General features: G+C 36.8%; 4 protein-coding genes and 1 long non-coding RNA gene across 5 annotated transcripts; 2 read left to right on the top strand and 3 right to left on the bottom strand.

Annotated features, from left to right (window-relative positions):
* Positions 1-4,619: 4,619 nt before the first annotated feature.
* LOC136251290 (uncharacterized) lies at positions 4,620-10,310 on the bottom strand. Its single transcript, XM_066043733.1, has 8 exons — positions 10,165-10,310; positions 9,174-9,494; positions 8,253-8,570; positions 7,939-8,198; positions 7,554-7,821; positions 7,236-7,348; positions 7,017-7,119; positions 4,620-4,809 (listed from the first exon to the last, which is right to left on the bottom strand). Exons 1-8 carry the CDS (start codon positions 10,223-10,225, stop codon positions 4,757-4,759), a joined length of 1,497 nt encoding a protein of 498 aa, XP_065899805.1. The 5' UTR covers positions 10,226-10,310; the 3' UTR covers positions 4,620-4,756.
* A 3,590-nt stretch (positions 10,311-13,900) lies between these two features.
* On the bottom strand, positions 13,901-16,496 carry LOC136251314 (uncharacterized). The gene is made up of 2 exons (XR_010699007.1): positions 14,171-16,496; positions 13,901-14,108 (listed from the first exon to the last, which is right to left on the bottom strand). It is a non-coding gene; the product is annotated as an uncharacterized lncRNA (long non-coding RNA).
* Positions 16,497-17,402: 906 nt separating this feature from the next.
* Positions 17,403-18,041, top strand: LOC136248550 (fibrinogen-like protein 1). Its single transcript, XM_066040320.1, has one exon. It carries the CDS (start codon positions 17,403-17,405, stop codon positions 18,039-18,041), a length of 639 nt encoding a protein of 212 aa, XP_065896392.1.
* A 738-nt stretch (positions 18,042-18,779) lies between these two features.
* Positions 18,780-19,511, top strand: LOC136248549 (fibrinogen C domain-containing protein 1-like). Its single transcript, XM_066040319.1, has one exon. The coding sequence runs from the start codon at positions 18,780-18,782 to the stop codon at positions 19,509-19,511; it is 732 nt and encodes a 243-aa protein (XP_065896391.1).
* A 5,550-nt stretch (positions 19,512-25,061) lies between these two features.
* On the bottom strand, positions 25,062-25,409 carry LOC136248548 (angiopoietin-2-like). The gene has a single exon (XM_066040318.1). The coding sequence runs from the start codon at positions 25,407-25,409 to the stop codon at positions 25,062-25,064; it is 348 nt and encodes a 115-aa protein (XP_065896390.1).
* Between the last annotated feature and the right edge of the window lie 1,587 nt (positions 25,410-26,996).

The raw sequence follows: 26,996 nt of genomic DNA, 5'->3' as shown, positions 1-26,996 counted from the left end.
TTGCGTAAAATAAGGTCGAAGGTCTGTCACGCCTACAGGGTAAACGCCTTGGAGGAATCAGTTGAAAATTGATATGCAGGTGGAGCAACCATCGTAGGAGTGCCTTTTTGTGGTTTGAAAGGAATCGGGATAAAGACCATGGAGATATTACACGAAACCCAACCTGTGTCAAAATTACGCGATCGATTTTTATGAATAGAAAAACTATTAGTTTTCGTATCTACCAGGCAAACCGCTTAGAGCAACGAGCTGAAAATCAGCATGTAGCTGGAATAATCATCATAGAAAGTCCTTGCAATAGTACAGAAGAATCGGATTACAAATCACTGAGTTATGATTCGAAAGGCAACTAGGTGCAGCAAATGCGAGATCGAGATACTCTAATAGAACAGTCACCCTAATAAAGCATTCAGTTGCATTTATAATTTACTCAGTTATATTACATTGTAAGTTATTCTGTAGGGATTCAAGCTACAAACAAGTCACCCTGTAGTCAGATCAGGTAGAAGAAGGTACCTAATAGAGAGTTCAGCTCAAATAAATCACACTGTAGAGAATTCAGCTACAAACAAATTGCCCTGTAGAGAGATCAGCTAGAAGAAGTTACCTTGTAGAGAGTTCAGTTACAAAGAAACAATCATGCAAAGAGTTAGCTACAAACAAATCACCCAGTAAAAAGTTCCGCTATGAACAGATCACACTGTAGAGAGTTCAGTTAGAAACAAGTCATCCTGTAGAGAGATCAGCTAGAAGAAATCACCTTGTAGAGAGTTCAGTTACAAAGAAACAATCATGCAAAGAGTTTAACTACAAACAAATCACCCAGTAAAAAGTTCCGCTATTAACAGATCACACTGTAGAGAGTTCAGTTAGAAACAAGTCATCCTGTAGATAGATCAGCTAGAAGAAGTCACTTTGTAGAGAGTTCAGCTATAAAGAAACCACCATGTAAAAGAGTTCAGCTGCAAACAAATCACCTGTAGAGAATTCAACTACAAACTAATTACCCTGTAGAAAGATCAGCTAGAAGAAGTTACCTTGTAGAGAGTTCAGCTACAAACAAATCATCCTGTAGAAAATTCAGCTACAAACAAGTCATCCTGTATAGAGATCAGCTAGAAACAAGTCATCCTGTAGAGAGTTCAGCTAGAAGAAGTTACATTGCACAGAGTTCAGCTAGAAAGAAACTACCATGTAGAGAGTTCAGCTGCAAATATATCGCCCTGTAGAGAATTCAGCTACAAACAAATCACCCTGTAGAAAGATCAGCTAGAAGAAGTTACCTTGTAGAGAGTTCAGCTACAAACAAATCACCCTGTAGAGAGTTCAGCTACAAACAAGACACTATGTAGAGAGTTCAGCTAGAAGAAGTTACATTGTAGAGAATTCAGCTACAAAGAAACTACAATGTAGAGAGTTCAGCTGCAAACAAATCGCCCTGTAGAGAATTCAGCTACAAACAAATTACCCTGTAAAAAGATCAGCTAGAAGAAGTTACCTTGTAGAGAGTTCAGCTACAAACAAATCACCCTGTAGAGAGTTCAGCTAGAAACAAGACACTCTGTAGAGAGATCAGCTAAAAACAAGCCACCCGTAGAGAGTTCAGCTAGAATAAGTTACACTGTAGAGAGTTCGGCTACAAAGAACTACCATGTAGAGAGTTCAGCTGCAAAAAAATTGCCCTGTAGAGAATTCAGCTACAAACAAATCACCCTGTAGAAAGATCAGCTAGAAGAAGTTACCTTGTAGAGAGTTCAGCTACAAACAAATCACCCTGTAGAGAGTTCAGCTACAAACAAGTCACCCTGTAGAGAGATCAGCTAGAAACAAGTCATCCTGTAGAGAGTTCAGCTAGAAGAAGTTACATTGTAGAGAGTTTAGCTACAAAGAAACTACCATGTAGAGAGTTCAGCTGCAAACAAATCACCCTGTAGAAAGTTCAGCTACAAACAAGTCACCCTGTAGAGAGATCAGCTAGAAACAAGTCATCCTGTAGAGAGTTCAGCTAGAAGAAGTTACGTTGTAGAAAGTTCAGCTACAAAGAAACTACCATGTAGAGAGTTCAGCTGCAAATAAATCACCCTGTAGAGAATTCAGCTACAAACAAATCACCCTGTAGAAAGATCAGCTAGAAGACGTTACCTTGTAGAGAGTTCAGCTACAAACAAATCACCCTGTAGAGAGTTCAGCTACAAAGAAACTACCATATAGAGAGTTCAGCTGCAAACAAATCACCCTGTAGAGAATTCAGCTACAAACAAATTACCCTGTAGAAAGGTCAGCTAGAAGAAGTTACCTTGTAGAGAGTTCAGCTACAAACAAATCACCCTGTAGAGAGATCAGCTAGAAACGAGCCACCCGTCGAGAGTTCAGCTAGAAGAAGTTACATTGTAGAGAGTTCAGCTACAAAGAAGCTACCATGTAGAGAGTTCAGCTGCAAACAAATTGCCCTGTAGAGAATTCAGCTACAAACAAATCACCCTGTAGAAAGGTCAGCTAGAAGAAGTTACCTTGTAGAGAGTTCAGCTACAAACAAATCACCCTGTAGAGAGTTCAGCTACAAACAAGTCACCCTGTAGAGAGTTCAGCTAGAAACAAGTCACCCTGTAGAGAGATCAGCTAGAAACAAGCCACTCGTAGAGAGTTCAGCTAGAAGAAGTTACATTGTAGAGAGTTCAGCTACAAACAAGTCACCATGTAGAGAGTTCAGCTAGAAGAAGTTATCTTGTAGAGAGTTCAGCTACAAACAAATCACCCTGTAGAGAGTTCAGCTACAAACAAGTCACCCTGTAGAGAGATCAGCTAGAAACAAGTCATCCTGTAGAGAGTTCAGCTACAAACTAGTCACTATGTAGAGAGATCAGCTAGAAACAAGTCATCCTGTAGAGAGTTCAGCTAGAAAAAGTTACATTGTAGAGAGTTCAGCTACAAAGAAACTACCATGTAGAGAGTTTAGCTGCAAACAAATCGCCCTGTAGAGAATTCAGCTACAAACAAATCACCCTGTAGAAAGATCAGCTAGAAGAAGTTACCTTGTAGAGAGTTCAGCTACAAACAAATCACCTTGTAGAGAGTTAAGCTACAAACAAGTCACCCTGTAGAGAGATCAGCTAGAAACAAGCCACCCATAGAGAGTTTAGCTAGAAGAAGTTACATTGTAGAGAGTTCAGCAGTTTAGCTGCAAACAAATTGCCCTGTAGAGAATTCAGCTACAAACAAATCACCCTGTAGAAAGATCAGCTAGAAGAAGTTACCTTGTAGAGAGTTCAGCTACAAACAAATCACCTTGTAGAGAGTTCAGCTACAAACAAGTCACCCTGTAGAGAGATCAGCTAGAAACAAGCCACCCGTAGGGAGTTTAGCTAGAAGAAGTTACATTGTAGAGAGTTCAGCAGTTTAGCTGCAAACAAATCGCCCTGTAGAGAATTCAGCTACAAACAAATCACCCTGTAGAAAGATCAGCTAGAAGAAGTTACCTTGTAGAGAGTTCAGCTACAAACAAATCACCTTGTAGAGAGTTCAGCTACAAACAAGTCATCCGGTAGAGGGATCAGCTAGAAGGATCACCTTGCAGAGAGGTCAGCTACAAAGAAATCACTCTGCTTCATCTTTTCTTCTTCCTGTAGTAAAGAAAAAAATGACAGGTTAAAAAGCCCTAAAGCCGGCCATAGGCCGGCTTTGGGGTATACAAATGCAAAAAGAAGTGAAATCTAATCCAAAACAGCCAAGCTGTAAAAAAAGAGTGCGGCCCTGAGAAAGGCTATGGTGAAAAAAGATGTGAAATCCAAGGTGGCGGCCAAGAAATGGCTGTGATGGTAGGTTAATGGTAAAAATTTTAATAACAACAATTCAGTGAATTTGGTGCCGCTTGGTCTTGGCACAAAATTCACTTGAATTGTCGTTATTAAAATTTTTACCATTAACCTACCATCACAGCCATTTCTTGGCCGCCACCTTGGATTTCACATCTTTTTTCACCATAGCCTTTCTCAGGGCCGCACTCTTTTTTTACAGCTTGGCTGTTTTGGATTAGATATATATATATACAGCTCCTACATATACACTCTAAAACTTTTGGTCTTGATATGATATCTTACATGATGTTATATATATTAACATGTAATGCATTCCACAACCTTATACCGTGACCTGCATGAGTACCATCAGACCACATCAGATCAATTTAATCTAGACCAATATTTAATAATATCATTCTTGAAAGACTTTGTCATGTTGTTAATACTTGAAGTGTATTTTGGCTAGAGATTATTAAATTTAACTAGTTATCGTGGCTTTAGTGCTACATGTTGTCATTGAGTGTAGCCCATGCACTCTCTTTCATCTCTAAACATTGGATACATATATACAAAATGTTACATGAATATATTATATATATATATATTACAAGGAGCTACATAATATGTTAGAGGCTAGTATTACACTTATACAATTGTATATGAGCTGGTTACATGCCAATATTGTGAATTATTGTAGTTCTCAGTGGTGTAGTGTACACAGTACAGCAGACATATACACATATTATAGACACTAGCCAGTTTATATACACACTTTAATAGTAGCCATGTCTATATTGATTAATGTTTTATTAATGTGTTTAACATAAAGTCATACATCACAAGTAGTATACAGATGGTAATAAACTTTATCACAAAGCACAAAACAAAACAAACATTTATTAGTTCAGTTCTGTCCAGGTCAAACAAAAATTAGGTATGAGAAACTTGGAGCCATGCAGTCAAGGTGATGATCGTTTAATGGCAGAGATTACCTCACTATCATCCTTGTTTGCTGTGACAAGAAAAATATATCCAATCAATTTCAATGGCATGTAAACTTAAATACTTGTTTGTCACCTTCACATGGATTACTCTTCACATGACACACTCCATGTTTTATTATTTCTGCTATTACTTGCTGTATATGACTGTGCAGCATAGTAGTTTGATATCAACATTTTATTTCTTCTCCTTGCTTAACCACACCAGCAGTATACAAGGGTTTATTGTGACAGAAGGTCTATACACTGTTACTCTGATATGTGACATATAGGTTACCAAAATTAATAGATAAAATAAGATCAGGTTTACCTGGATTATATGCCTGCATGCATGCACAAGTGTACACTAGTGAGTATATTTGTGTTCTGTGTACATGTGTACATAAATGTTATAAACCATTGCCAGATACACGATATCACCATGCAAATGGTGGTGGTAAGATTTTGTGCCTTGCAAATGCCACCCACTATGAAGTCCTGTCAGTGTATATTGCATCCCAAAATGTCAACCTATTTAGTAATAGAAACACTGTGGGCAACTAATACAGTAGTTGGATGTAGCTACCCTTAGTGAGACCAATTTGCTTACAAATTATTATAATTGTATATGAATACCTTGCAAACAAGTATAAACATGGTAGTCTATTACTTGCATATTATTTTATGATCTACAGCTATTTATTTAGCATACCAGTCAATATTACACAGCAAGGGTTTCCTGATATTGCTTAGGCTTGCCTGATGATACTGTAAGCATCTCTATATAGTTAACCAATATAGAAACTAGCTTAAAAACTCAGTATTCAGTTTGGCATATGGAAGTATCGAAAGTTAATGTACAGATAAACACACTCAGTACTATGAGCTTAGGAGCTATATTCGTGCCTAAAAACTGAAAATGGCTTTGGGTTTGTTAAAAAATTAAACAAACTGATATGAGACAATAAACACTCATGGTGGCTTATCAGCACTACAACTATAAATGTTATTCACACGACAATATATTATTAAGGAATGATTACTATGTCAATGTATGAATAATAACTAATAGGATGGAGCTTTTTCTACTTCCAAACTAGCTGTTAATAAAGTTGTCAAATACTTTTTAGTCATATGTCCATTACATACATAACTACACCAAGTGAGAGCCACCACATAGCTACTTCAGTGGTACACGTATAGCATAGCTATGTGTTATGCCTTGCAACATTTAACAACTGTGACATATAAATGTGCGTTGTGACCAGCATATAGACAGTTGGCTTTGCTTATCCATTCATTTACCAAATATTTGATACACATGTACATGTGGCCTATAATATTTGTAGCCTATATAATATTGATGTACCACTTGTAACTGCAGATACGATTAGCAGTCTTTCATTACAATAACAATGTAAGATTATGTCCTAAACTTAATCACACAAGCAAAGGTTTGCATACCCAATACATGGAATAACAAAAAAATATAATTATGAGATTAAACTATCAAACAGGTACGTATATTACTAGTTGACACCCTGACAGCTACAAGTGCATGCAGTAGCGATGAGAATGACATTTACTGGTCATACATTATCAGCCAACATGCTACATGATACCCTGTACATTATACACTGTATAAATGAAGTGTGTTTTGCTCACAAAAATGTGCCCCATGACACCATTTTTGTGTGCAAAGCACACATCATTTATACAGTGTATGTATAAGACAATTCATTGGCTCATTGGTATGGAAAATCAAGAATGGGTGCATGATAATCAGACCACTTACATATATCACTTTCATACTTATATGCATACATTTACACAGATCCCACGCACACCTTACTATATATCATAAGGTGTAGCAGGCTATTGGATACAAGATTCCCACATGTTTGCATGTAGCTATTATGACAGATACAGTGTATATGAAAGCATGTATATGTAAGCATTGAAATAATAATCAACATGCACAATGCATGAAACCACAACCACATCTATTAATTTCTCATTCCCATCTGTGTTGCTGTATAAATGACTTGTGGCTAAGTGCAGCTATGAAACAGTATTATCATTAGTTATAGTTAGGACTTGGAAGTACAAGCTTTAGTGCTGAGTCATGTGAGCTGTTTCTTTAAATTGTTTAGCTACCTATGTATTTAAAACTTGCGTTGTTAACATCATTTTGAACACTGATGGATGAGAAACCAAACATTTAGTTTATGGAACTTACAAAATGTTTTTGAAACTGTAGAATGCACCAAGGGACCTTGATTGCTCTGTCTGTGCAGCGCAAATTTCTTTCTCTTCATCAGCACTTCTTTGCAGGAATCAGTCTGAAAGTACAATAAGTAGGCCACGCATCAGCGTATGGCAGACAATGTAAATTAGATATAGCTAGATATTATGCTGATATGCCAGATGGTTGATAACAAACAACTATGAACTTTACATTAGCAGTAGTGTTGTAGTTGGTACAGTTGCAGTTGTCTCCACTACACAGATGAACAACATAGTTGTCATCATCGCCATTATCATGTTGTGTCCATTTGTCCTCACAAGTACCTGTGGTACAAATAGCAGTCACGTTATACTGTGTTTTACTATAATAGTTACATTTCTTGAGTATATTCTTTGAGTCGTTTATTATCTTTAAATGCTTACATATCATACCATGCACTGCACACACATACACACACACACACACACACACACACACACACACACACACACACACACACACACACATACATGCAATTGTTACACTCACTTGTAACATTAAATATTCTTATAATTCCTCGAGTGTCTCTTATTGGACATGTGTGAATACCACCAATGATACGTTGCACATTAAGCTGATGATTTGCCAATTTCAAGACGTTGTTGGAGGAGGTACCATTGAATATTAACGAATTGACTGTTAACTTTAATCCAACTGTAAATGCATAACAGTGGTAATCATGGTGAGGTGGTTCCAAGTAAGAACCACTGATTACAGTAACTTTGGTAATACCATGTGTAGGAAACAGAGTTGACAGCTATAAAACAAAATAATAATGATTGTGATTGCGTATACAAAAAAGCTCATGACTCATCAGGATATTAGCATGTTGCTCACTATGTATGATATGAAGTAGTTTGTATTACACACTTACATCTCTAGTGATATTCTTCAACAGGTTTATCAAGCCAGACACACCATCAAAATTTATCCAAGCTATGACAAATGTACCTGGTTGTTCCCTTACTTTGCATTGAGAGTAATTTGGTGCTGACCATTTGCCATCAACACCGCAGAACCTGGTGATGTGGCCACTACCAAAAGTATTAGTGACTTTACTACATGGCACACGTTGACTAGTACAAGGAAGACTTGACTTCCAAACTGTGTTGGCTTCTAATGAATATTTACAACCTAAGTTTAAAAATAGAATGTATTGCTATGGAAACTGAAACAGTGATAACTTACCAGCAGCTGTGATTATAGCATATACTCCAGTGCCATCTTTTATTATTGTACCGTTCATCAGAGTTGCATTGTAATTGAAACTGATATAGATACTAAATGTCTTAGCTGGGGGTAAAGCTCTGCTAATAAACAGTTTACCAGTGGTGTTGTCAATGTGAAAGTAATAGCTGTAGTGTAGTTGAGGAAATTGATAGTGGATGTCATGATAATCATCAGTACTGATTACAATGTGTTGACCAAAATCAAACACTGAATCATTGACCCTCTGCTCTACTAGCAACATAATTCTGTAAGTTGAGTTGTCAAAATGCAATGGCCCTAAATAATGAATTCAAACATTAAATTGTGACCGGATCTGCAAAAAGGGGTCTTATAGCCTTTCCAAGTTTCCAAGTTTGATGAGTCATAACTCATCATGTGTTTAACCCATTTTCGTAAAATTACATCCTGAAATAATGCTATGTTAGGAGTGTAAGGTAACCAAATTTCAGGCTGGTACCTTACTCACAAGTCAAGTTATGGATTGCCAAGTACATGCAATTGGAAAGGCTATAAGACCCCTTTTCGCAGATCCGGTCAAGTACACATCAGTAAGATTGCTTTTGCAACTAAAGATTATTGTACTGTGTAGAGTAAATACTCATAAGGTTACACTTTCATTATCTTACTACTTCTCTATATTAACAGTTAGTTAGGAGTTACATAGCTAAATAATGGACTGAATGAGAATCATTACAATCTATCTAATATAACATAGAGAAAATACCCCTAACTTTGGGCTGCATGATTACTACTACTACACATGAGTCCCTCTCGTAATCATATAACACAAAGTACTTGCTAAATTAGGCTTCAAAATAGGGACTAGATGCATGGTATCATGGGAATACCTTTGTGCAAAATTACATCACTACACATTACCAATTCCCTGAACATTGACATCAGCATGGGCAAATCCAGTGTGAGTTTCTCCTGAGTACAATAGTACAGTGTACAATGCTGTTACTTGAAAAGAGTACCGCCGGTTTTTGTTTGGCAAATTCTCCTTTATGTATACAGTTCCACTGTTGTCAATAGTGAAGTATGTGTAGGCATGGTTGATGCTATAATCCTTGGTAACAAATTCCTTGACAAGACGCTTGCTTTCATTAAATTCAACCTTAAGCAATTCCTTCCCTCTGATACCTTCTATTGCAAGTATTTTCACTTGATAACTTTTACTTGTAAATGACATTGAAAAGGCTGTAGTAAAATTATATCAAATGTTATGTAAGTATATGTATACAACTAGCAAATTTATCACTAAAATGACTGAAACATTAACTAATTCAAGCTATCAGTAGATATATAATCACACAGCAATGATATGCAGCATATATGTATGTATTAGGACCTGCAGTGTTGGGCAAGTTACTTGTTAAAAGTAACTAGTTACATATTACATATTACTTGCAACTGAACTATTTAGTTACAGTTACACATTACCCATAAAATAAAGTAACTATATAATATTACATATTATGTTACTTTGTGTCCACAGCCTTAAGCTATCACGTGTGAAACTACTGCTTTATCACGTGACGTGATTGCGTTGTTGCAGAATGTGCAAATCTTGGTTATAAGTAAGAAGCTGGTGAATAAGCTTCATTCAGTAGGCTTCATTACTTCGTTGTGGCTAGGCGTTACTCAGTGGATTACTAACAAGATTAGTAACTTCGTTACTTGTAGTAATAATATAACGTAATATTAGATTCGTTACAGTAACTATATTACTTAGGTAACGCGTTACATGAGGACCTGTATATATTATGAATATTCAGGTAGACTTAGTGTAGTAGTACATATTGCACTCATACATGTATACATACACATTTTTGGAGTACAAATTAAATCAATGAATATCACAACTAACCAACACATGTTGTCCACAGCAAGCTACAAACCAATGTAAAACGAACCACCTGGCCGTACATTCTGTAAGCCACACACCCAAGGAGCACCAGGTGACTTTTCTTAAGATGAAAGAATCAATTCAACCTCTTAAAGTATGTCCATAAGGTAATTCATGCACACAAATCCTTTTATAACTTTGGCACTGCTTAGCATCAATCCTTATTTATTAGGTTTATGGACACAAGCCAACCACAATTAAAATCCCCTTGTAGCTTGTGTTACTATGAATTTTGAAATTAATTTAGTAGAAAAGGTTGTAGGGATTTTGTTAAACTACACAGAACTTTTTGCCCACACACTGTTGGTTAAATGTAGACCCACCGATAATCATATTGTCATTCCAGCACAGAACACATTTCCATTAACAGTTTTAGATTAACAGTCAAACTCCATAATAGAACTAATTACTCACATAACTAGTAATGCATTGATATAGAACATTGTACTTTTATTTTATTGACAATTTTGTATAGCCCCAGCATGAAATAATGATGTTATATTATAAACAAGTGCTTGTGTACTTGCATGTGATAAGGTTTAACAACAATCTCTTTATATAGCATGCCACAATTGGTCACATGCATGTGTAAATGTGTACTGAATAGCCCCAATATTGTGATCCGAAAATTTATTGCATCATGAAATTTATGCTCAACACAGTTTTGCAACCATACGTTTCAGTCATAAGCTGTGTATATGCTTTGGTTATTTAATGAGTAAGTACATGTAATACATACGGTGTATTTCCTAAGTTTGCTATGCATATGTTCTTCCATTCATGACGCCATTTGGACTGCAATCTCCCAATGACTTTATCTGTGTTAGACAGGTGCTGAAGGGAGGTCTGTATATGCCATGATTTAAAATATCAGTTTTACACAGCACTTTTGTTGCAGATATGTACGTATGTGTAGTTGTCTTGATATGATTAGTTGTCACGTACAAATGAGGGACTAGTGATTCAAAGCCACCACAAGGTCATGCTAATACTGATATACTACTAAGCAGAAAATTTATACTGCTAAATCAAAGTGTATTACTTGTTATAAAGGGAAATACCCTTTAGCATCAAAGAAAAAAGTCAGCATAGCACAGTACCAGATAGTATATTATTAATGTTGCTATAAATTTCACTATTACATATTAAGCAAATCATCCTGTAGAATCAAAATGATTTGTCTTGTATCATTAATGAATGAACCATTCTTTGTGTGTAGGTAGGAAGAATACATATGAAGGTCAATATTTGATATAAGATAGCTGGATAATCTGATCACAATAAATTATAAAGTTTTATGGCTCAACACATTGTATATTGTTCATTATTATGATTAAAGTACCTGGTAAAGGCAGAGCCTGTATACCAGAAAAAGGCCTAAGATGTTTATATTAACTGCACTAAGTATGTTTGAAAAGTAGGAGAAAGAAGAAAAAATCTATGACTGGGCCTGGGCAGCCTCGAACCTGCAGCCATCCGATTAATGCTCAAACGTTTACAGGAGTCTGCCAGGCGGTCAGGATATTTTCTTCTTACTATTTTCATGTATTTGTATCCATAGGAGCCCTAGGGAGTGACTTATTATCTCTGAGTACCCCATGGCCCAAGTGGAACCAAATGGACATTGTTTTATTATGATTAAAGTACCTGGTTGTTCATGCAGAACAGTAAAAAAGATCACAAATTTTTAATTGAACTTTTTTAATAATTTGAAATAGAAGTTGATGTTTTACTTAGCTAGTAGCATCTCCAATAACATCATAGTGATAAGCATAGCAAACACTTGGTACCACAGACAATACAAATTGAATGCAATCAAATGTTGTTGTACTTGGCACTTTGTTGGTTTGGTCATGCATGCAATAGCTATTTACTCAACATGACATAGGGAACCTTCCAATTGTACACAACCACTTGTAGACATATCAACATTAAGCCATACACAGTCACAGCTTAATCATGAAACTATACAAGATTCAAACAACAAGGAGATGATTAGTAAGAAGCTCACACTATAGTAAACATACCATAGAAGAATGACAGAGAAATAGTTTAGCTAAATTTGCCGGCATAATATTATTTGTGTTTAAACAAGCCTCAAAACCAGTTTATGGTTGCCTTTGGGGAATAAAAATACAAAAAGAAGTGCAAATCATGCAAAAACAGCCAAGCTAAAAAGCCTGGGTGAAAAAAGTTGTGAAATAAAAGGTGGCAGTCAAGAAATGGCTGCAATGATTTTAACGATAATACATTTTAACAATGCACACAGCCATTGTTAAAATTTGTTATCATAACATCATTGCATGGCTGCCACTTTTAATTATGTAACTTTTTCATCCAGGATGTTGAAGGCCGTACCTTTTTTATATAGCTTAATTAGCTGGTTTTGTATTTCTTGTATTCTAAGTTCCCTACTGACTGAAAGCCAACCATAAACTGGCTTTGAGGCTTTTTTTTTACACAAATCATTGTTCTTCTTATCTACAGATAGTACTGCTCAGCACAGATAAGTATTTGATGGTGTGTAATAGAAATTACTGACAGTTGGGTAGCTGCCATGTATGTGAACAGGTGACAGTGGAGGTGAAGATTGCTTTCACTTTGTAAGAACACAACAATATAATAGTGTATCATACACTTTAGTTTTGCTACACCTTAACAGTAACAATAGCACATTTATGTGGAGTGTTTTGATAATAAACTTTCAAGAGTCTATTTACATGTATTTAGTGTGGCTCACTTTACCACAAATATATGTAACCAACCTCCGTCAACTGATGGGTGGTTGTTTTGGTAGGTGTACAGGATCCCAGAGTTTTTTGTATTAACCTTCAACTTGATTGTATCATTCTTTACTATTATGCATGCAGTAAGTCTAAAGGCTTTGCAGAGCCCTAAAACAAAATGCGTTAAAGTAAACCACAAGATTTTCCACTTTACAAACCCTACAAAATCAGGTGTACAGGACTCTGTACTATCACGTGTCTGGGAGTGGAGTTATGAGTTCTAACCATAGGCATAACCTCTTCTGGACCCAAAAAGAAAATTAAAATAATAGTTAATATCATGGGTGGGTTGGAAGGGCAAGAGTCAGCAAGTCAAGTGTGGTGACCAAGCAATGCTCACAACTAGGTACCCAAAACTGGATTAACTGGCTACACGGGCACACTATTCTTTGTGGTTGCGAGTACCATACCATTGCTCTGAATACCCCACACAATTATCAGGCAAGCCATTTGCCTCAGTTTAAATTGTCATATAAACTTAAATTAGGTGCCTGTGAGAAGGTTAAGCTAGTTAATGCTGACAGAATTTTTCTATTTTAATGTAGCCAGCCAAAATTAATGTTTCAGCAAGTCGTCCCAGTAGGTCTGTTGAAAACAGTTCTATAAAGTACATAGCTACCATCCATTGTTACTAAATTGATGGGGGCACCCATGGGGATTAAATTAACAATTAACATGTACCACAGGCACTGGTTGTATTGAATGTTTGTGCATGTCAGTGTATATGTGGAGTCACCACCTTCAATGCCTTTATTCTCCTATAAACGTACGTATATAAGAGAACCAATCCAACATAATACACTCATAACTCCTGCATACCGGCTTTAACAGCTTGACTGACTGATGGTGGCCATTGATGCAAGCTTCACAATAAATGACTTTAGATACATGTTGGAACAAGCACTAATAGCTAGAACTATACAAAAGACTATAATCTCATTCTAAACACACTATTATTTTACAGCACATATGAACATTGAACAGTTTGAGTAGCAAATGATATTATGGTGGCAGTTGCACAAGGGATAACCTAAAAGAGATATCTGGCTATGACATCAATGAAAGGAACTTGTGTTGATATCCATTCCATATATATGGTCCTCATTTCTGATCATTTTTCTGAAAAGGAATTTAAAATAACATTGATAATACCCTTGCTCTGACACAGCATAACAGCTCACCATGATACTGAGGTAATACTTGCATGCTTTCACGCAATGTAGCTACATTTAGGAGCTAACAACTAAGGCAGGAATAAGGCAGTTCCTGCTAAAACCATACTTATATTCCAACCACAAATTGAGTGACTAAAATGCTGATATATAAGTTTCGTCAATGGCCAGTATATGTCACATATACAGGCCATTGGGAAAACTAATGTATCAGCATTTTAGTCACTCTTTAATTAGTAGTACTTCCATTCACCACTGAAGTTTCCAATGGATAACTGGACATGTTCACAGAAGTAACCTGTGGTGCACTTGCAAATCTAGAACAAACAGATGGAAAGGAAATGTTGAGGTTGAGGATAATTATTGTGTCTACATAATAAATAACTACAAATTCATTTTACCTTACTAGTCTACTAATTCATACACCTATCATAACACATTATACAGTAGTTAACATTCATGTATATCCAGTTCATCATGTGCATGGTTCAATGGCTAATACAAGCACATGTGACCAATGTGAAATATTCCACATTGCACTCTCCCATATATGGTTATTATATATGAAGTACATGAAGAAAGATTGACAAAGCACCATTTGAAGGCTTACAATAACATTTGGGACAATGCAAAAGCTATCAAAATGCCTTATTGAATTTTGCTGGTGATGTATTGTTCTAACAGAGAGAAGCCAACAGAAACAAGCCAACACTGACGTGGTTATGGAGATAATAAGGAAATGGCCACAGGATGAAGACAATTCATATCAATTACAAATATACAATTTGGGAAAACAGTTTTACTTACTATGGCAATGCACTGCACTGCACTGCATGCATAGTATCCTGCAACAAGAAAATTGTTAAAGGAGAACATGTGATCTGGTCATTACTAGCTTCACATGCGGAATCTGATGGCAACCAAATTACCACTGACACCACAAACACCAACACATTATGCCAAACAAACCTTACATGCACTCCTTGATAAGATAGCGAATGTTTACCATCATATCCCCAGTTAACTAAACTGATACATGTACATATACAGACAGGGGCGGTGGAGGAGGCCAAAGAGTGAGGGGGCCAGGCCAGCTATAAGTTGAAGACCAAAAAAAAAAAAGGGGGGGTCACAACTTGCTGACAATAGCTGCTCTCCACCAATTACATCTCCTTATTTATAACTACACATACGTAGCTAAGTAATTTGCTACACTGCTTCTCTGAATACTGTGACTGCTCTATTAGAGTATCCAGATCCTGACTGTTCTATTAGAGTATCTCGATCTTTCTTGCAAACAGTGTCCCAAAAAAGTGTGGGGACTATGGCCCCCCTGTCTCCACCGCCTATGTATACAGAACTGGTGTTTGGTATATACTACTGTTTAGGCTGCAGTGACATGTGACAAATGCAACTAGTTGAGCAAAGGAGTTCAGCTAAATTAATACAAGTCACCTTGTAGAGAGTTCAGCTATAAAGAAAAGTCACCCTATGCAGAGCTCAGCTACATTACAAGTCATGCTGTACAGAGTGCTAGCTCAGCTATAAACATATCATACTGGAGAAAGTTCAGCTACTTAATACTGTAAGTCAACCGCAGTGTCATTCCACTGTATTTACAAATGGTATAAATAGCTGGAGTGGTTAGGAGTTAGTCACTCAATATCAGTGTTATCAGCTAGCTATATGCTTCTTGTACATGATGGAAGTCTATCATCACAAAGTTTTCTGGTAACAGCTAGTAAAAGTGAGAAATTGTATTATCAATTTTAAGGTCATTGTATTTAACTGATTACTAATTAAGATATGCAAAAACAGCTTGGCTGTAGAAGGGACATATCCCCAAAAGTAAAAGTAACTGGAAATAAAAATATCTCGTGCAGCCAAGAGTGAACAGTTTGCAATAATTCAACCTTGAGCCTTTATCATTGATTTTGTTCTACGTATGATGAAATATGTTGTGAAACACTATATGGGGTAAAACTGGTAAGCTTATTAGCTAATTAAGTAATATGTTATCAATAATGGTATAGTACATGGCTAGACACACATATCCTGTTTCCTGTATATCCACTGATGTGCACACTCAACACACTATAGCTATGCATTAAAATACACACCATACACCACAGTGAAATACACAAATACACAAACAAACAACACATAAACATATACGCAAACACATAGTTAACACATACAGATACACACACACACACACTCACACATACACAAACACACATAAATACAGACACGCAAATTATACAAAAAACACACACAAACAGATAATTAGACATGTGTACATATGCACACATGCATGGACACATGCACACACACACACACACACACACACACACACACACACACACACACACACACACACACACACACACACACACACACACACACACACACACACACACACACACACACACACACACACACACACACACACACACACACACACACACACACACACACACACACACACACACACACACAAAGCAAAGATTTTGGCTGTTCACTGCCACATCTTGGTCACCTTTTTAAACACTGGGACACATCTACAGGTACAAGGAGTCAGTGCAGATCCTCAGGGCCAGTTCCCTGTTGTGAGGCTGGTACACACATGCATGTACACCACAAGTGGATTTAGAAGTGCAGTACATACACAATCACAAAACATGCAATTCTATGCATGCACATACCTAAATCTTGCTCCACAAAATTGTTCACTTGCTGATGATTGATCAGACTATCATCAATACCAGTACTTTGATTCACTAAAGTGTCTACCAAATATGCACTGATGGGGTAGGTATAACAATAGCATGCATGGTTGGCCACATATCCTTTAGTACAGGATGTAATAAATGTATCAAGGATATGAGTGTGCAGTGTAAAATTATAGCTCAATAGCAACAATTATGATTTAAGGAAGTGCAAGTTATTTAGCCATACAAATACATGTGACATGTGGTCTAGAACATTAATTGCTTAGATTCTAAAAATGATGTAGCTTTATATCACAATATGGACTGCTACAGGTATAAAAGAGATCACATTGTGAGGTGATCACTAGTTCATCAGTAGCTCTACAATGACTACTACTCGGGCTCGCTACTACTACTATTACTACAATAATACTACTAATGGCTATTTGGATACTACCACTCTCCAGTGGTCAACAGACCAATAGTACAACAACTGTTGTGATCTAGGATATGGTCATTTCATGTTCTCCATGAAGACTAGACAATCAGGAATTTATGTCATTCCCAATGTCTGTAGGGATGATCATTTGGAGGTTGAGGCTTATTGTGACACTATCAATGGAGGAGGAGGATGGTTAGTGGTACAGAGGAGACAAGATGGATCTGTTGACTTTAACAGGAATTGGATCAAGTATGAAGAAGGATTTGGTAATTTGACTGGAGAATTTTGGTATGGACTGAGAGCCCTCCATTGTCTCACTGGTCAAGGTGGTTGGGAAATGAGGATGGATATTAAGTACAACGATGGGAGGAGTATATACCTCCAATTTGAACAGTTCAAAGTTGCATTAGCTACAGAAAAGTACAACCTCACTATTGGAGGTGGATACCGAGGGACCACTGGTGGGTACCCAGGAAACAGTCTCAGTTCAATAGCTGCTACACACAATGGGATGCTCTTCACCACTAAAGATAATGATAATGATCAGTGGACTGGAGGGAATTGCACAGTAGACATTACTCAACCAATAGGAGGATGGTGGTTTAACAACTGCTGGAGTATAAACCCTAATCATCTCTACAGTGACTTGAGAGGGATCACACAAGGCAGTCATTTTGTTGGGATGAAAATCAGACCACGGTTGTCAGCCCCACTCCAAGAAAGATAATTTCGGTGTAATATCATTCTGAGGGGGGGCTTCAGCCCCCCTAGTCCCCCCTCCTTTCCGCCGCCTATGATCGTCAGTTTCTGAAAAGATCATTATTTGCTTTGCATTAACTAATACAAATTGATTGAAAAGATTGTCATGAGATTTCATGCATAACCCAATAGAGTTTTTGGTGCATAACAATCATTTTGAATAGCTGTTTTGTGAACATGTATAGTAATAGAGTTCTACACAAGTTTCTATATGCGATGTGATGAGAACTTATCAATGAACAAAACTTGGTAAACAATCAGCCTGAATGGTGAGCATTACAGACTTTTATGGTAAATTCCAGTGACCTCTACTGTTAGATCAGCCACAGTCATTGGTGTGTGCCATAATAAGTAATGATGTTAATCTGGAAATTGGTATAACACAAAACATAATATTATTTCAAGGTACCATATTTAGTTATATGAATCACTTGACTCTACAATACCTTGTATAGTTGTAGTTAAATGATTACCCAAACTATACATTTGACCATATAATACTTTCCATACAAGGTGCTAACAGCAGGTGCCTAAATTACACAAGTCACTCCTGAACCATGTAATAATATGATAAGCTTGCATGCATTTTGACCATATATGTACATGTTATAACACACGCATGTACTATAATAACCACACACCACACACTGTTAGTATAAAAGAGATCACATTGTGAGGTGATCACTAGTTGATCAGTAGCTCTACAATGACTACTATTACTATTACTACAATAATACTACTACTGGCTATTGGGATAGTAACAGCTCTAGCTGGATGCCCTAAAGCAAATGCTCCTATTGAAAGTTGTTGTTGTCTTGGCTTCAACACTAGTGTATTCAACAAGAGGAAATCAGGAGTGTACACCATGGTCAATTTCTGTGGAGTGAAATGTTATAATGCAGAAGTGTATTGTGACACTATCAATGGAGGAGGAGGATGGTTAGTGGTACAGAGGAGACAAGATGGATCTGTTGACTTTAACAGGAACTGGGGTGAGTATGAAGATGGATTTGGTGAATTGACTGGAGAATTTTGGTATGGACTAAGAGCCCTCCATTGTCTCACTGGTCAAAGTGGTTGGGAAATGAGAATGGACATTAAATACAGAGATGGTTCCAGAACCACCCTCCATTATGAGCAATTTAAGGTTGGGTCAGCCAAAGACAAATACAACCTAACTGTTAGTGGATTCCAGGGGACCACGCCTGATCTAATGGCACGTCACAATGGTATGAATTTCACCACAAAAGACAGTGACAATGATCGATGGGATGGGAACTGTGCACTACTGTATGCTCCTGCTAGACCAGCTGGAGGATGGTGGTACAACGATTGCTGGAATATTAACCCAAATAACTTTTATACTAACTTGAATAAAATTCTACACAACAGTCATCTTATTGAGATAAAGATCAGGCCACTCAATTGCAACATCTAATACACAACACATATACCATCAGTTAGTGGAGTGTATAACTCCTACAGCTATTGTATACATGCTCTCTTGCATCTTCACATTATATTGAAGTATCTAACACACTTATTAAACTAGTTTGCATAACCTACCAGCATTCTAGCTCTGTTATTATATACACTGTGTGGCTAAACATTTTCTGGACAACATGGTGGAAATGTATTAGTCAATCTCACCAAGAATACATAATATGAGTATTCTTAGTAACACTTTCAGGGGCATACGGAAGGTCAAAGGAGGTTTCAGGAAACAACCTTTGAAATTTGGATTCTAAGATAACCAATTTCAAGCACACCATTTAGTTTACAAATATGGATGACAACATGCAGTACAACGTAACAATTTATAATTAATCCTCAGAAAAGGATCTAGAGAGGAAATATGAGCTCTCAGTTTAAGAAGATACTTTATTGAGAGATCAAAATAGCTGCTCTAATAGAGTAGTCAAACATGCTCTAATAGAACATAAACAACATTCACGGAGATTTTAAAGTGAAAGGATTTTGAAATTGTATAGGGCTTTGAATTTAATGGTTTTCTATTTCAATTGGGGAAAATACTTACAGAGCAGATGTTGTAACATTGCAAATGTATATAGCCCACATGGAAATGTGGTCTGCAGTTTTCGGCAATGCAGGATATATAGGTCTCTGTTATATTTATTATTATATTTATTACTATGCAAAACCTCATGTGGAGTATAAAAGCACAGATAAACAATTACAATTATCAACAAAAATTATCCTAACAGTTAGTCTAGTCCTGTTAGTTTAATCTTAAACTGATTTACAGATGTCATTCAATACTGCTAATTGTAGTTAGAAATATGTTTGTTAATGCATGTTTGTCTACCCCTAATTGAGGGGTTATGTACTTATAACATAACTCAATTTTATTATCACACTATAACGTACTACACTGTAGGTAAAATCTATTGAGTTTTGAACCATTTAAATATTTGAAATTTCTCAGCAGCTGAGTCATCAGTAACTCAGTGCCGTTTTTGGAAACCGCTTTGGCTATGCCTTTATGACCACCATTGGTCTATATACACTGTATACAATTTACTGAAATGTTTGCCTAATGCTGTAGTACAAGGATAAGACACAATAAACAAGATCACTATTACAATGATACTTTGTTATTGTTATTAAAGCTTTGCAGTGACCAGCACTGAAGGTCTGACAGCAACATGCGCTGCAGCCTTTGGATTACCTAACCTAGCAAACTAGAACTGGAACCTAAGAACACTCAGGTTACTGTACATAATTGTATTAATGCACAAAGCCTGCATGTGTGGAATTGTTACAGAAAAAAAAAAGTTTGATGTCCTCTAATACTATTAAAATATCTTCACTTAAATATCTATAACTATACTTAATTAACCATTGAGGTCTGTCACAAATGACTCTATGACCAAGTAGAGCTCAATGCATTCTTTCTCTGCTTAACATGAAAATGTACAGTGCTGGTGGCAATGCCGAGCTCTCCTTTTAAATATTGTAGCACTCCAAGGTTATTTAAATATTGTAGCATTCCAAGATTAGTTACTGAATAGTTCTGCTGGTAGCTAAATGATAGTGAAGTTGTTACTGTAATACTTTGCACTATTGAAGGTCACTGTGGTACTCAGTCTCTTTGTACTGTGCATGTTCTGTTGGTTTAAATGTTCTGTCGGTTTAAGTTGTTTACATGGCTGGGTTAGCGGTACCAAGATGCAACCATTGATGTTCTTGATTTGCTTATCAAGGCCAGTATCCTATTCATTCCCCTAATCTCAAAGACAGGGTTTCACCAAATTAATGAATCAGCCTGTTCATGGGTGCTTCCCCAAGATACATACATGGAATACACAGAAAAACAATAGTACAGTAAATTGTATTGATAACACAAGTACAGAGCCAAGGCATAATTAAACAAAGCAAAAAAAAATAACGGAAGAGGTTTTGCGAAGGGCTTCCACCTTAGTGAGAGCCAATATAGTATAATATATATGGTATACTATACCAGAGTGTTTACAAAAACAAGTATCATGAACCACGGTAGTGGTTCATGATAGAGATCATCTATGTTTTTGCCAAATCCTAATAGAACACACACCTAAACACCACCTTAGGAAGCTCACAAAAGAAGCCTTAGAAAGGAACCAATTAAAGTATTTTTTAAATAACTAAGATATACCATTTTGTTCATCTTCATCTCTTATCTTTTCCACAGGGCTAGAGCAAAATGTGAGTACTTTTTGGGGATAAAAACTGTATAACTTTCCTTCCTATGTACATGTCCATGACCTACTTTTAAATGCATATTACAATGATAACACCTATTCTCAAGCAAATTTACTTCTTGTAGGTTCACTTTGCCAATGATCTTCTGACTTAGTCTTGGCAAGGGTAACCAATGTGTTAATTGTGTTAACAAGTATCTAATCTATTCATGTTAACACTTTCTTTGGAAACCCTATATCATTACCTATATTTAACCACAGTATATTAACTAGAGCAATAATGTAGTTGTGTACCACTGTTTACTTGACTTACTGTGATCACATAGCTGCACAAGTGTGCATGCCTATATGATAAATCAGAAGCCATACTATTGCTGACTACAGCATGCTATAGTTGGATATGTCAAAGTTGTATAGTACAAAGTACATTCAATAGTAAGGAAACAATACACTGGTGTTTGCTAACTCTGATAATATTAACTGACTATATACTTAACAGCTATTGTACACGATGACTGATTTTGATATACATGCAGTACTGTGTAATATCAAGTACCACCAGCACTTCTTATTATCACTTTAGCTATCCATAAGTGGATTTATAAAAAGTAAACAAAAAATAATTTAAAAAATTAAAACATGGGAATAGAGATCACTGAAAAAATTAAAGAAACAAGAGTCAAGCCAGCATGTTAAACACTCAGAGATCTCTATTTGGACTCAAATAAACATTAAACAGAAGAATTCTCAGTACTTATCTGCCCCTGATGTATGGAGAAACTACTGTTTTTTCCTTAGAGTCCAAACATGCTGACTTGTTTGACTCTTGTTTCTTTACTTTTTTTAGTGATCTCTATTCCCATGTTTTAATTTTTTGAAATTGTTCTTACACTAGTTGATATATATGCATCCTCAAGCATATGGCCTTAAATTTTGTGAGTTACAGTCTGAGACTTATATTTGGAGAGTTCATTTATTGTGTCTCAAACTGCATTGTCAGATTGTTAATTTGGTAAATAGCTATATGGATGACATTAGCCACATCACATGTAACCCAGTAGAGTGCTCAGCTATGTACAAGTCACTCTACAGTAAAGAGAGTAACAAGTCACACAGTAGAGAGTTCAGCTACACTACAAGCCTCTCTGGCTATAAAAAAACAGTACTGACAGTTATGACCGTATGTATAATGGACTAGAAAACAGTCATGTGAGCAAACTGAATAAAGTTCAGTGAGCTACAAATAAATCAAAGAAGCATGAAATACATTACCTCTAACCATGATCCTGACATGTGTTTAAATCAGTAATACACTCAGTGCTAAGAACTGTACTATTACTGAATACTATTATAAGCCATAAAATTGTGAAAGTGACTTCATAGTGCAGTAGTAAACTTAAAAGTTAGTATGTGTGGGTGGATGGCTGGGTAAACTGTTGTGTTTGGCTTGGCGTACATAGGTTCAAACCCTAACCTTGTCAGTTCTTTCCACTACAGTTTTTTTGCACACCACGTTTTTGTATTTTTTTTCTTGTACTATTAATTGCACTGACAAAATCAGAACACGTTTTATCAAAGCGCTTCAAACAGCACACACCATACCTGAGTGGTGTAAAGATACCCTAGTTCAGGTTCACTGGTGACAATAGTATGCAGTGTTTTGCATAGTCCCGAGAGGCTTTGTTTTTTCCTTTTGATGTGTGTTGTGTGTATAGTATAGTATATCTGCCTCTATGTCTCTGTGTGCATGCATATGCAGTACTGTACTATACTATAAACATTTCATATGTACACACATCTTCATATAGCTACTTATTCCCATTCCACAATTGCAAGTCAATGTAATTCAAAATGTTTATCTTTCTATGTGCATCACAATACAATGTATATTGTAAGTGTAGTACATGTTAGTGTGTGTAAATAAAGTGTACAATGAGAATAGTAACTGATCCACACTACACACTCCAGTATAGCTACTGGTGTATAACTAACTGATAGTACATTGTGTGAGGGTTGTGTATTAAATGTTACAATTGAGTGGCCTGATCTTCATCTCAGAGAACGTGATGGCATACCACTGGTTGCTGAGATAAACCCCCTGTTCATGAGTATAATAAGTGTTGGGATTAACTCGATGACATAAATTATACCACCATCCTCCACGCACATGGCGGGCTGGGCCATATTGATGTATTGCACAATTTCTATCCCATTGATCACTGTCGCTGTCTTTAGTGGTGAAGTACATTTTGTTGCTGTGTGCCATTGGATCAGTAGTGGTCCCTGGAATCCTCCAACAGTTAGTTTGTACTTGTCTTTAGCTGATGCAACTTTAAACTGTTCATAATGGAGGATGACCTTATTACCATTAGTTAATGTGAGGTCCATTCTCATTTCCCAGCCATCTTTACCAGTAAGGCAGTGGAGGGGTCTCAGTCCATACCAAAATTCTCCAGTCAACTTGCCAAATCCATCTTCATACTCAACCCAGGCGGGGGTTACTATTCAGTGGACTGGACTACTGGACTGGAACACTGGACTGGACTACTGGACTGGAACACTGGACTGGACTACTGGACTGACATATTTTTGGTTTTTGCACATTCTATGGTTGGATTTATGGAGTCTTGCTAGTAAGTACCCTTAGGGCACCTGCAGCCCACTTCTAAATGCTGAAGACGAACAGTGGAATATGCGAAAACTGTCTCTTAATATTTTCGCTGCTGTTTATTATGCTACTATACAACACTTATTCCTTACCCTGGTGTGTAGTAATTGAATGTGACAGCAATAGTTAACCAGCAATCAACTAGCCAGTAGACAATATCTTTCAAGATATCCTTAGTGTCGCCAGCATGGCTAGACCTCTAGACTTGCCTCTCAGTGCAGGGGCTTACCAATTAGAGATTTTTCAGTTTGGCTACTTATAATCATTAATTGATAAGCCCCTGCACTGAGACAGAAATCTGGCAGCAAGACTAGCTTGCTTGCTCCTCAAGCTTGCTCTAAGGATATAACTCGAAGGATACCATCTACTGGCTAGCTGATTGCTGATTAACTATTGCTGTCACAATCAATTGCCTGCAGCATTACTACACACCAGGGTAAGAAATAAATGTTGTATAGTGGCATAATGAACAGTAGCAAAATTATCAAGATAAGAGACAGTTTTCGCATATTCCATTGTTCGTCTTCAGTGTTTAGAAGTGGGCTGCAGGTGCCCTAAGGGTACTTACTGGCAAGACTCCATAAATCCAACCATAGAATGTGTAAAAATCAAAAATATGTCAGTCCAGTAGTCCAGTCCAGTGTTCCAGTCCACTGAATAGTAACCCCCCAACCCAGGTCCTGTTAAAGTCAACAGATTCATCTTGTCTCCTCTGTACCACTAACCATCCTCCTCCTCCATTGATAGTGTCACAATAAGCCTCAGTTTCACATTGATCATCCACACTACAGAGTTTAGTAACGACATAAATTCCTGATTTTCTAGTTGTCCTGGAGAAGGTGAAGCAACCTAATTGTAGATCACAACAGCTGTTGATGACATGAGTACTATTGGTCTGCTGACCACTGGAGAGTACTTTCTCAATAGCCAGTAGTAGTATTATTGTAGTAATAGTAATAGTAGTCATTGTAGAGCTACTGATGAACTAGTGATCACCTCACAATGTGATCTCTTTTATACTAACAGTGACAGTGTGTAGTAGGTATGTATAGCTTAATATGGTAATGTGATATTTTCTTGTAATATGATCAGTATATATATGTTAAAACAGGATGCATTGTGTATAACATACTTTATATAGTAATATTTTGTAGTTTAGTACATATGTGGTCAAATGTGTGGATATATGATATTACCGAGTATGACAATAAACAATTCATACCATGAGACATTTCAGTGGTGGGTTTCTGAAAATTATAATAAAATGTATTATATATAGATAGTAGATAGGGAATAAAATAATATGGCATCATGAATGTGCCTCCAAAATAATTTGAAATTTTAAGATTGGATTTTTGGCTACTTTTAATAATATCATTTTTAGAGCTAACTGCAGGGCAAAAGTTGTGGTTTGCTATATACTCTATTAAAGTGGTTACTTGACTGTTCTATTAGATTATCTCAATTGTTTTTATGCATGCAGTGGGAGGTGAAAGTATATAGTGTTGCTGGGCTATGACGGATGCTACATAGTTAAATGTAATTGCTTGCATGCTATTGAAATACAGTAGTAGACTATATAGTGTTTTGCTATGATAAATTGTCAATACAACAATAATAAGACTGTCACCAGTGGTGGAGGAAGTAGTTGATATGAGGGGGGGGGGGGCTGAGCTGACCCAGACTTATTTCTATATAGTTTGGTAAAGTGAGACCCAACCGACAAGAGCTTTCCACCTCACCAGCTACCATTTCTAGCTGATAAACTACATAAAAATCCTTATATAGCTCGCTACGCACTGACTATTGGGTTCCCTGTGAAATTTGGGGGGAAAGTTGCAAGTTGCTACTTTAAAATTTAGCATCAATTTTAAATTTTAAGGCATTTTCAAGCCTTTAAATTGCAAAAATTCTGCATCTCCTGGGGGTTGCACCCCCAGATCCCCCATTAAACTTCTATAATTGCCAGCTATAATTAAATGAACTATACAGCAAGTTTCATGCTGTGTCCCCTGTATGTCAGGTCTACAATTATACATAGTATAGAAAGTCTGAAGAACAACAGATAGGCTTGAGCATTTTCATATAGCTAGCTAGCAGTGAAATATCACTAAAATTGCATATCTGAGTGTCTCAGTGATTTTCAAAAATTTCCCTGTGGGGACATGCCCCCAGAGCCCCCTAGAATGCTCATGCTTCACACTTCGCAGAGTGTGCTTCGCACACTGTGCAACAGCTCCTCTCTCATTGGCATGTATATAGTAGTAATTTCAACATTATAGTCAATGGCCTGACCAACTCAATTTTCCCTCCTCCGGCCCTGCGAAATAAGCTGTATTTAGTAAGAATAACCTAACCCTAAAGGTGAAGAAGAAACAAAAGCTGAACTCTAACCCTAACGCTAACGCTAACACTACTAGACGCTTAATTCCCCTAAAGTCTATACTCGTGGCAACTACTGGACGCTTCCCCTAAAGTCTACTACTCGCGGCAACTACTGGACGCATCCCCTAAAGTCGACTACTCGCGGAAACTACTAGATGCGTGCCCTAAA

This window comes from Dysidea avara, chromosome 3 (assembly GCF_963678975.1).
Source record: "Dysidea avara chromosome 3, odDysAvar1.4, whole genome shotgun sequence".
In the NCBI taxonomy this organism is placed as follows: domain Eukaryota; kingdom Metazoa; phylum Porifera; class Demospongiae; order Dictyoceratida; family Dysideidae; genus Dysidea; species Dysidea avara.
The sequence above is the reverse complement of the archived record's forward strand: the minus strand, read 5'-3'. Positions and strand labels throughout refer to the sequence as shown.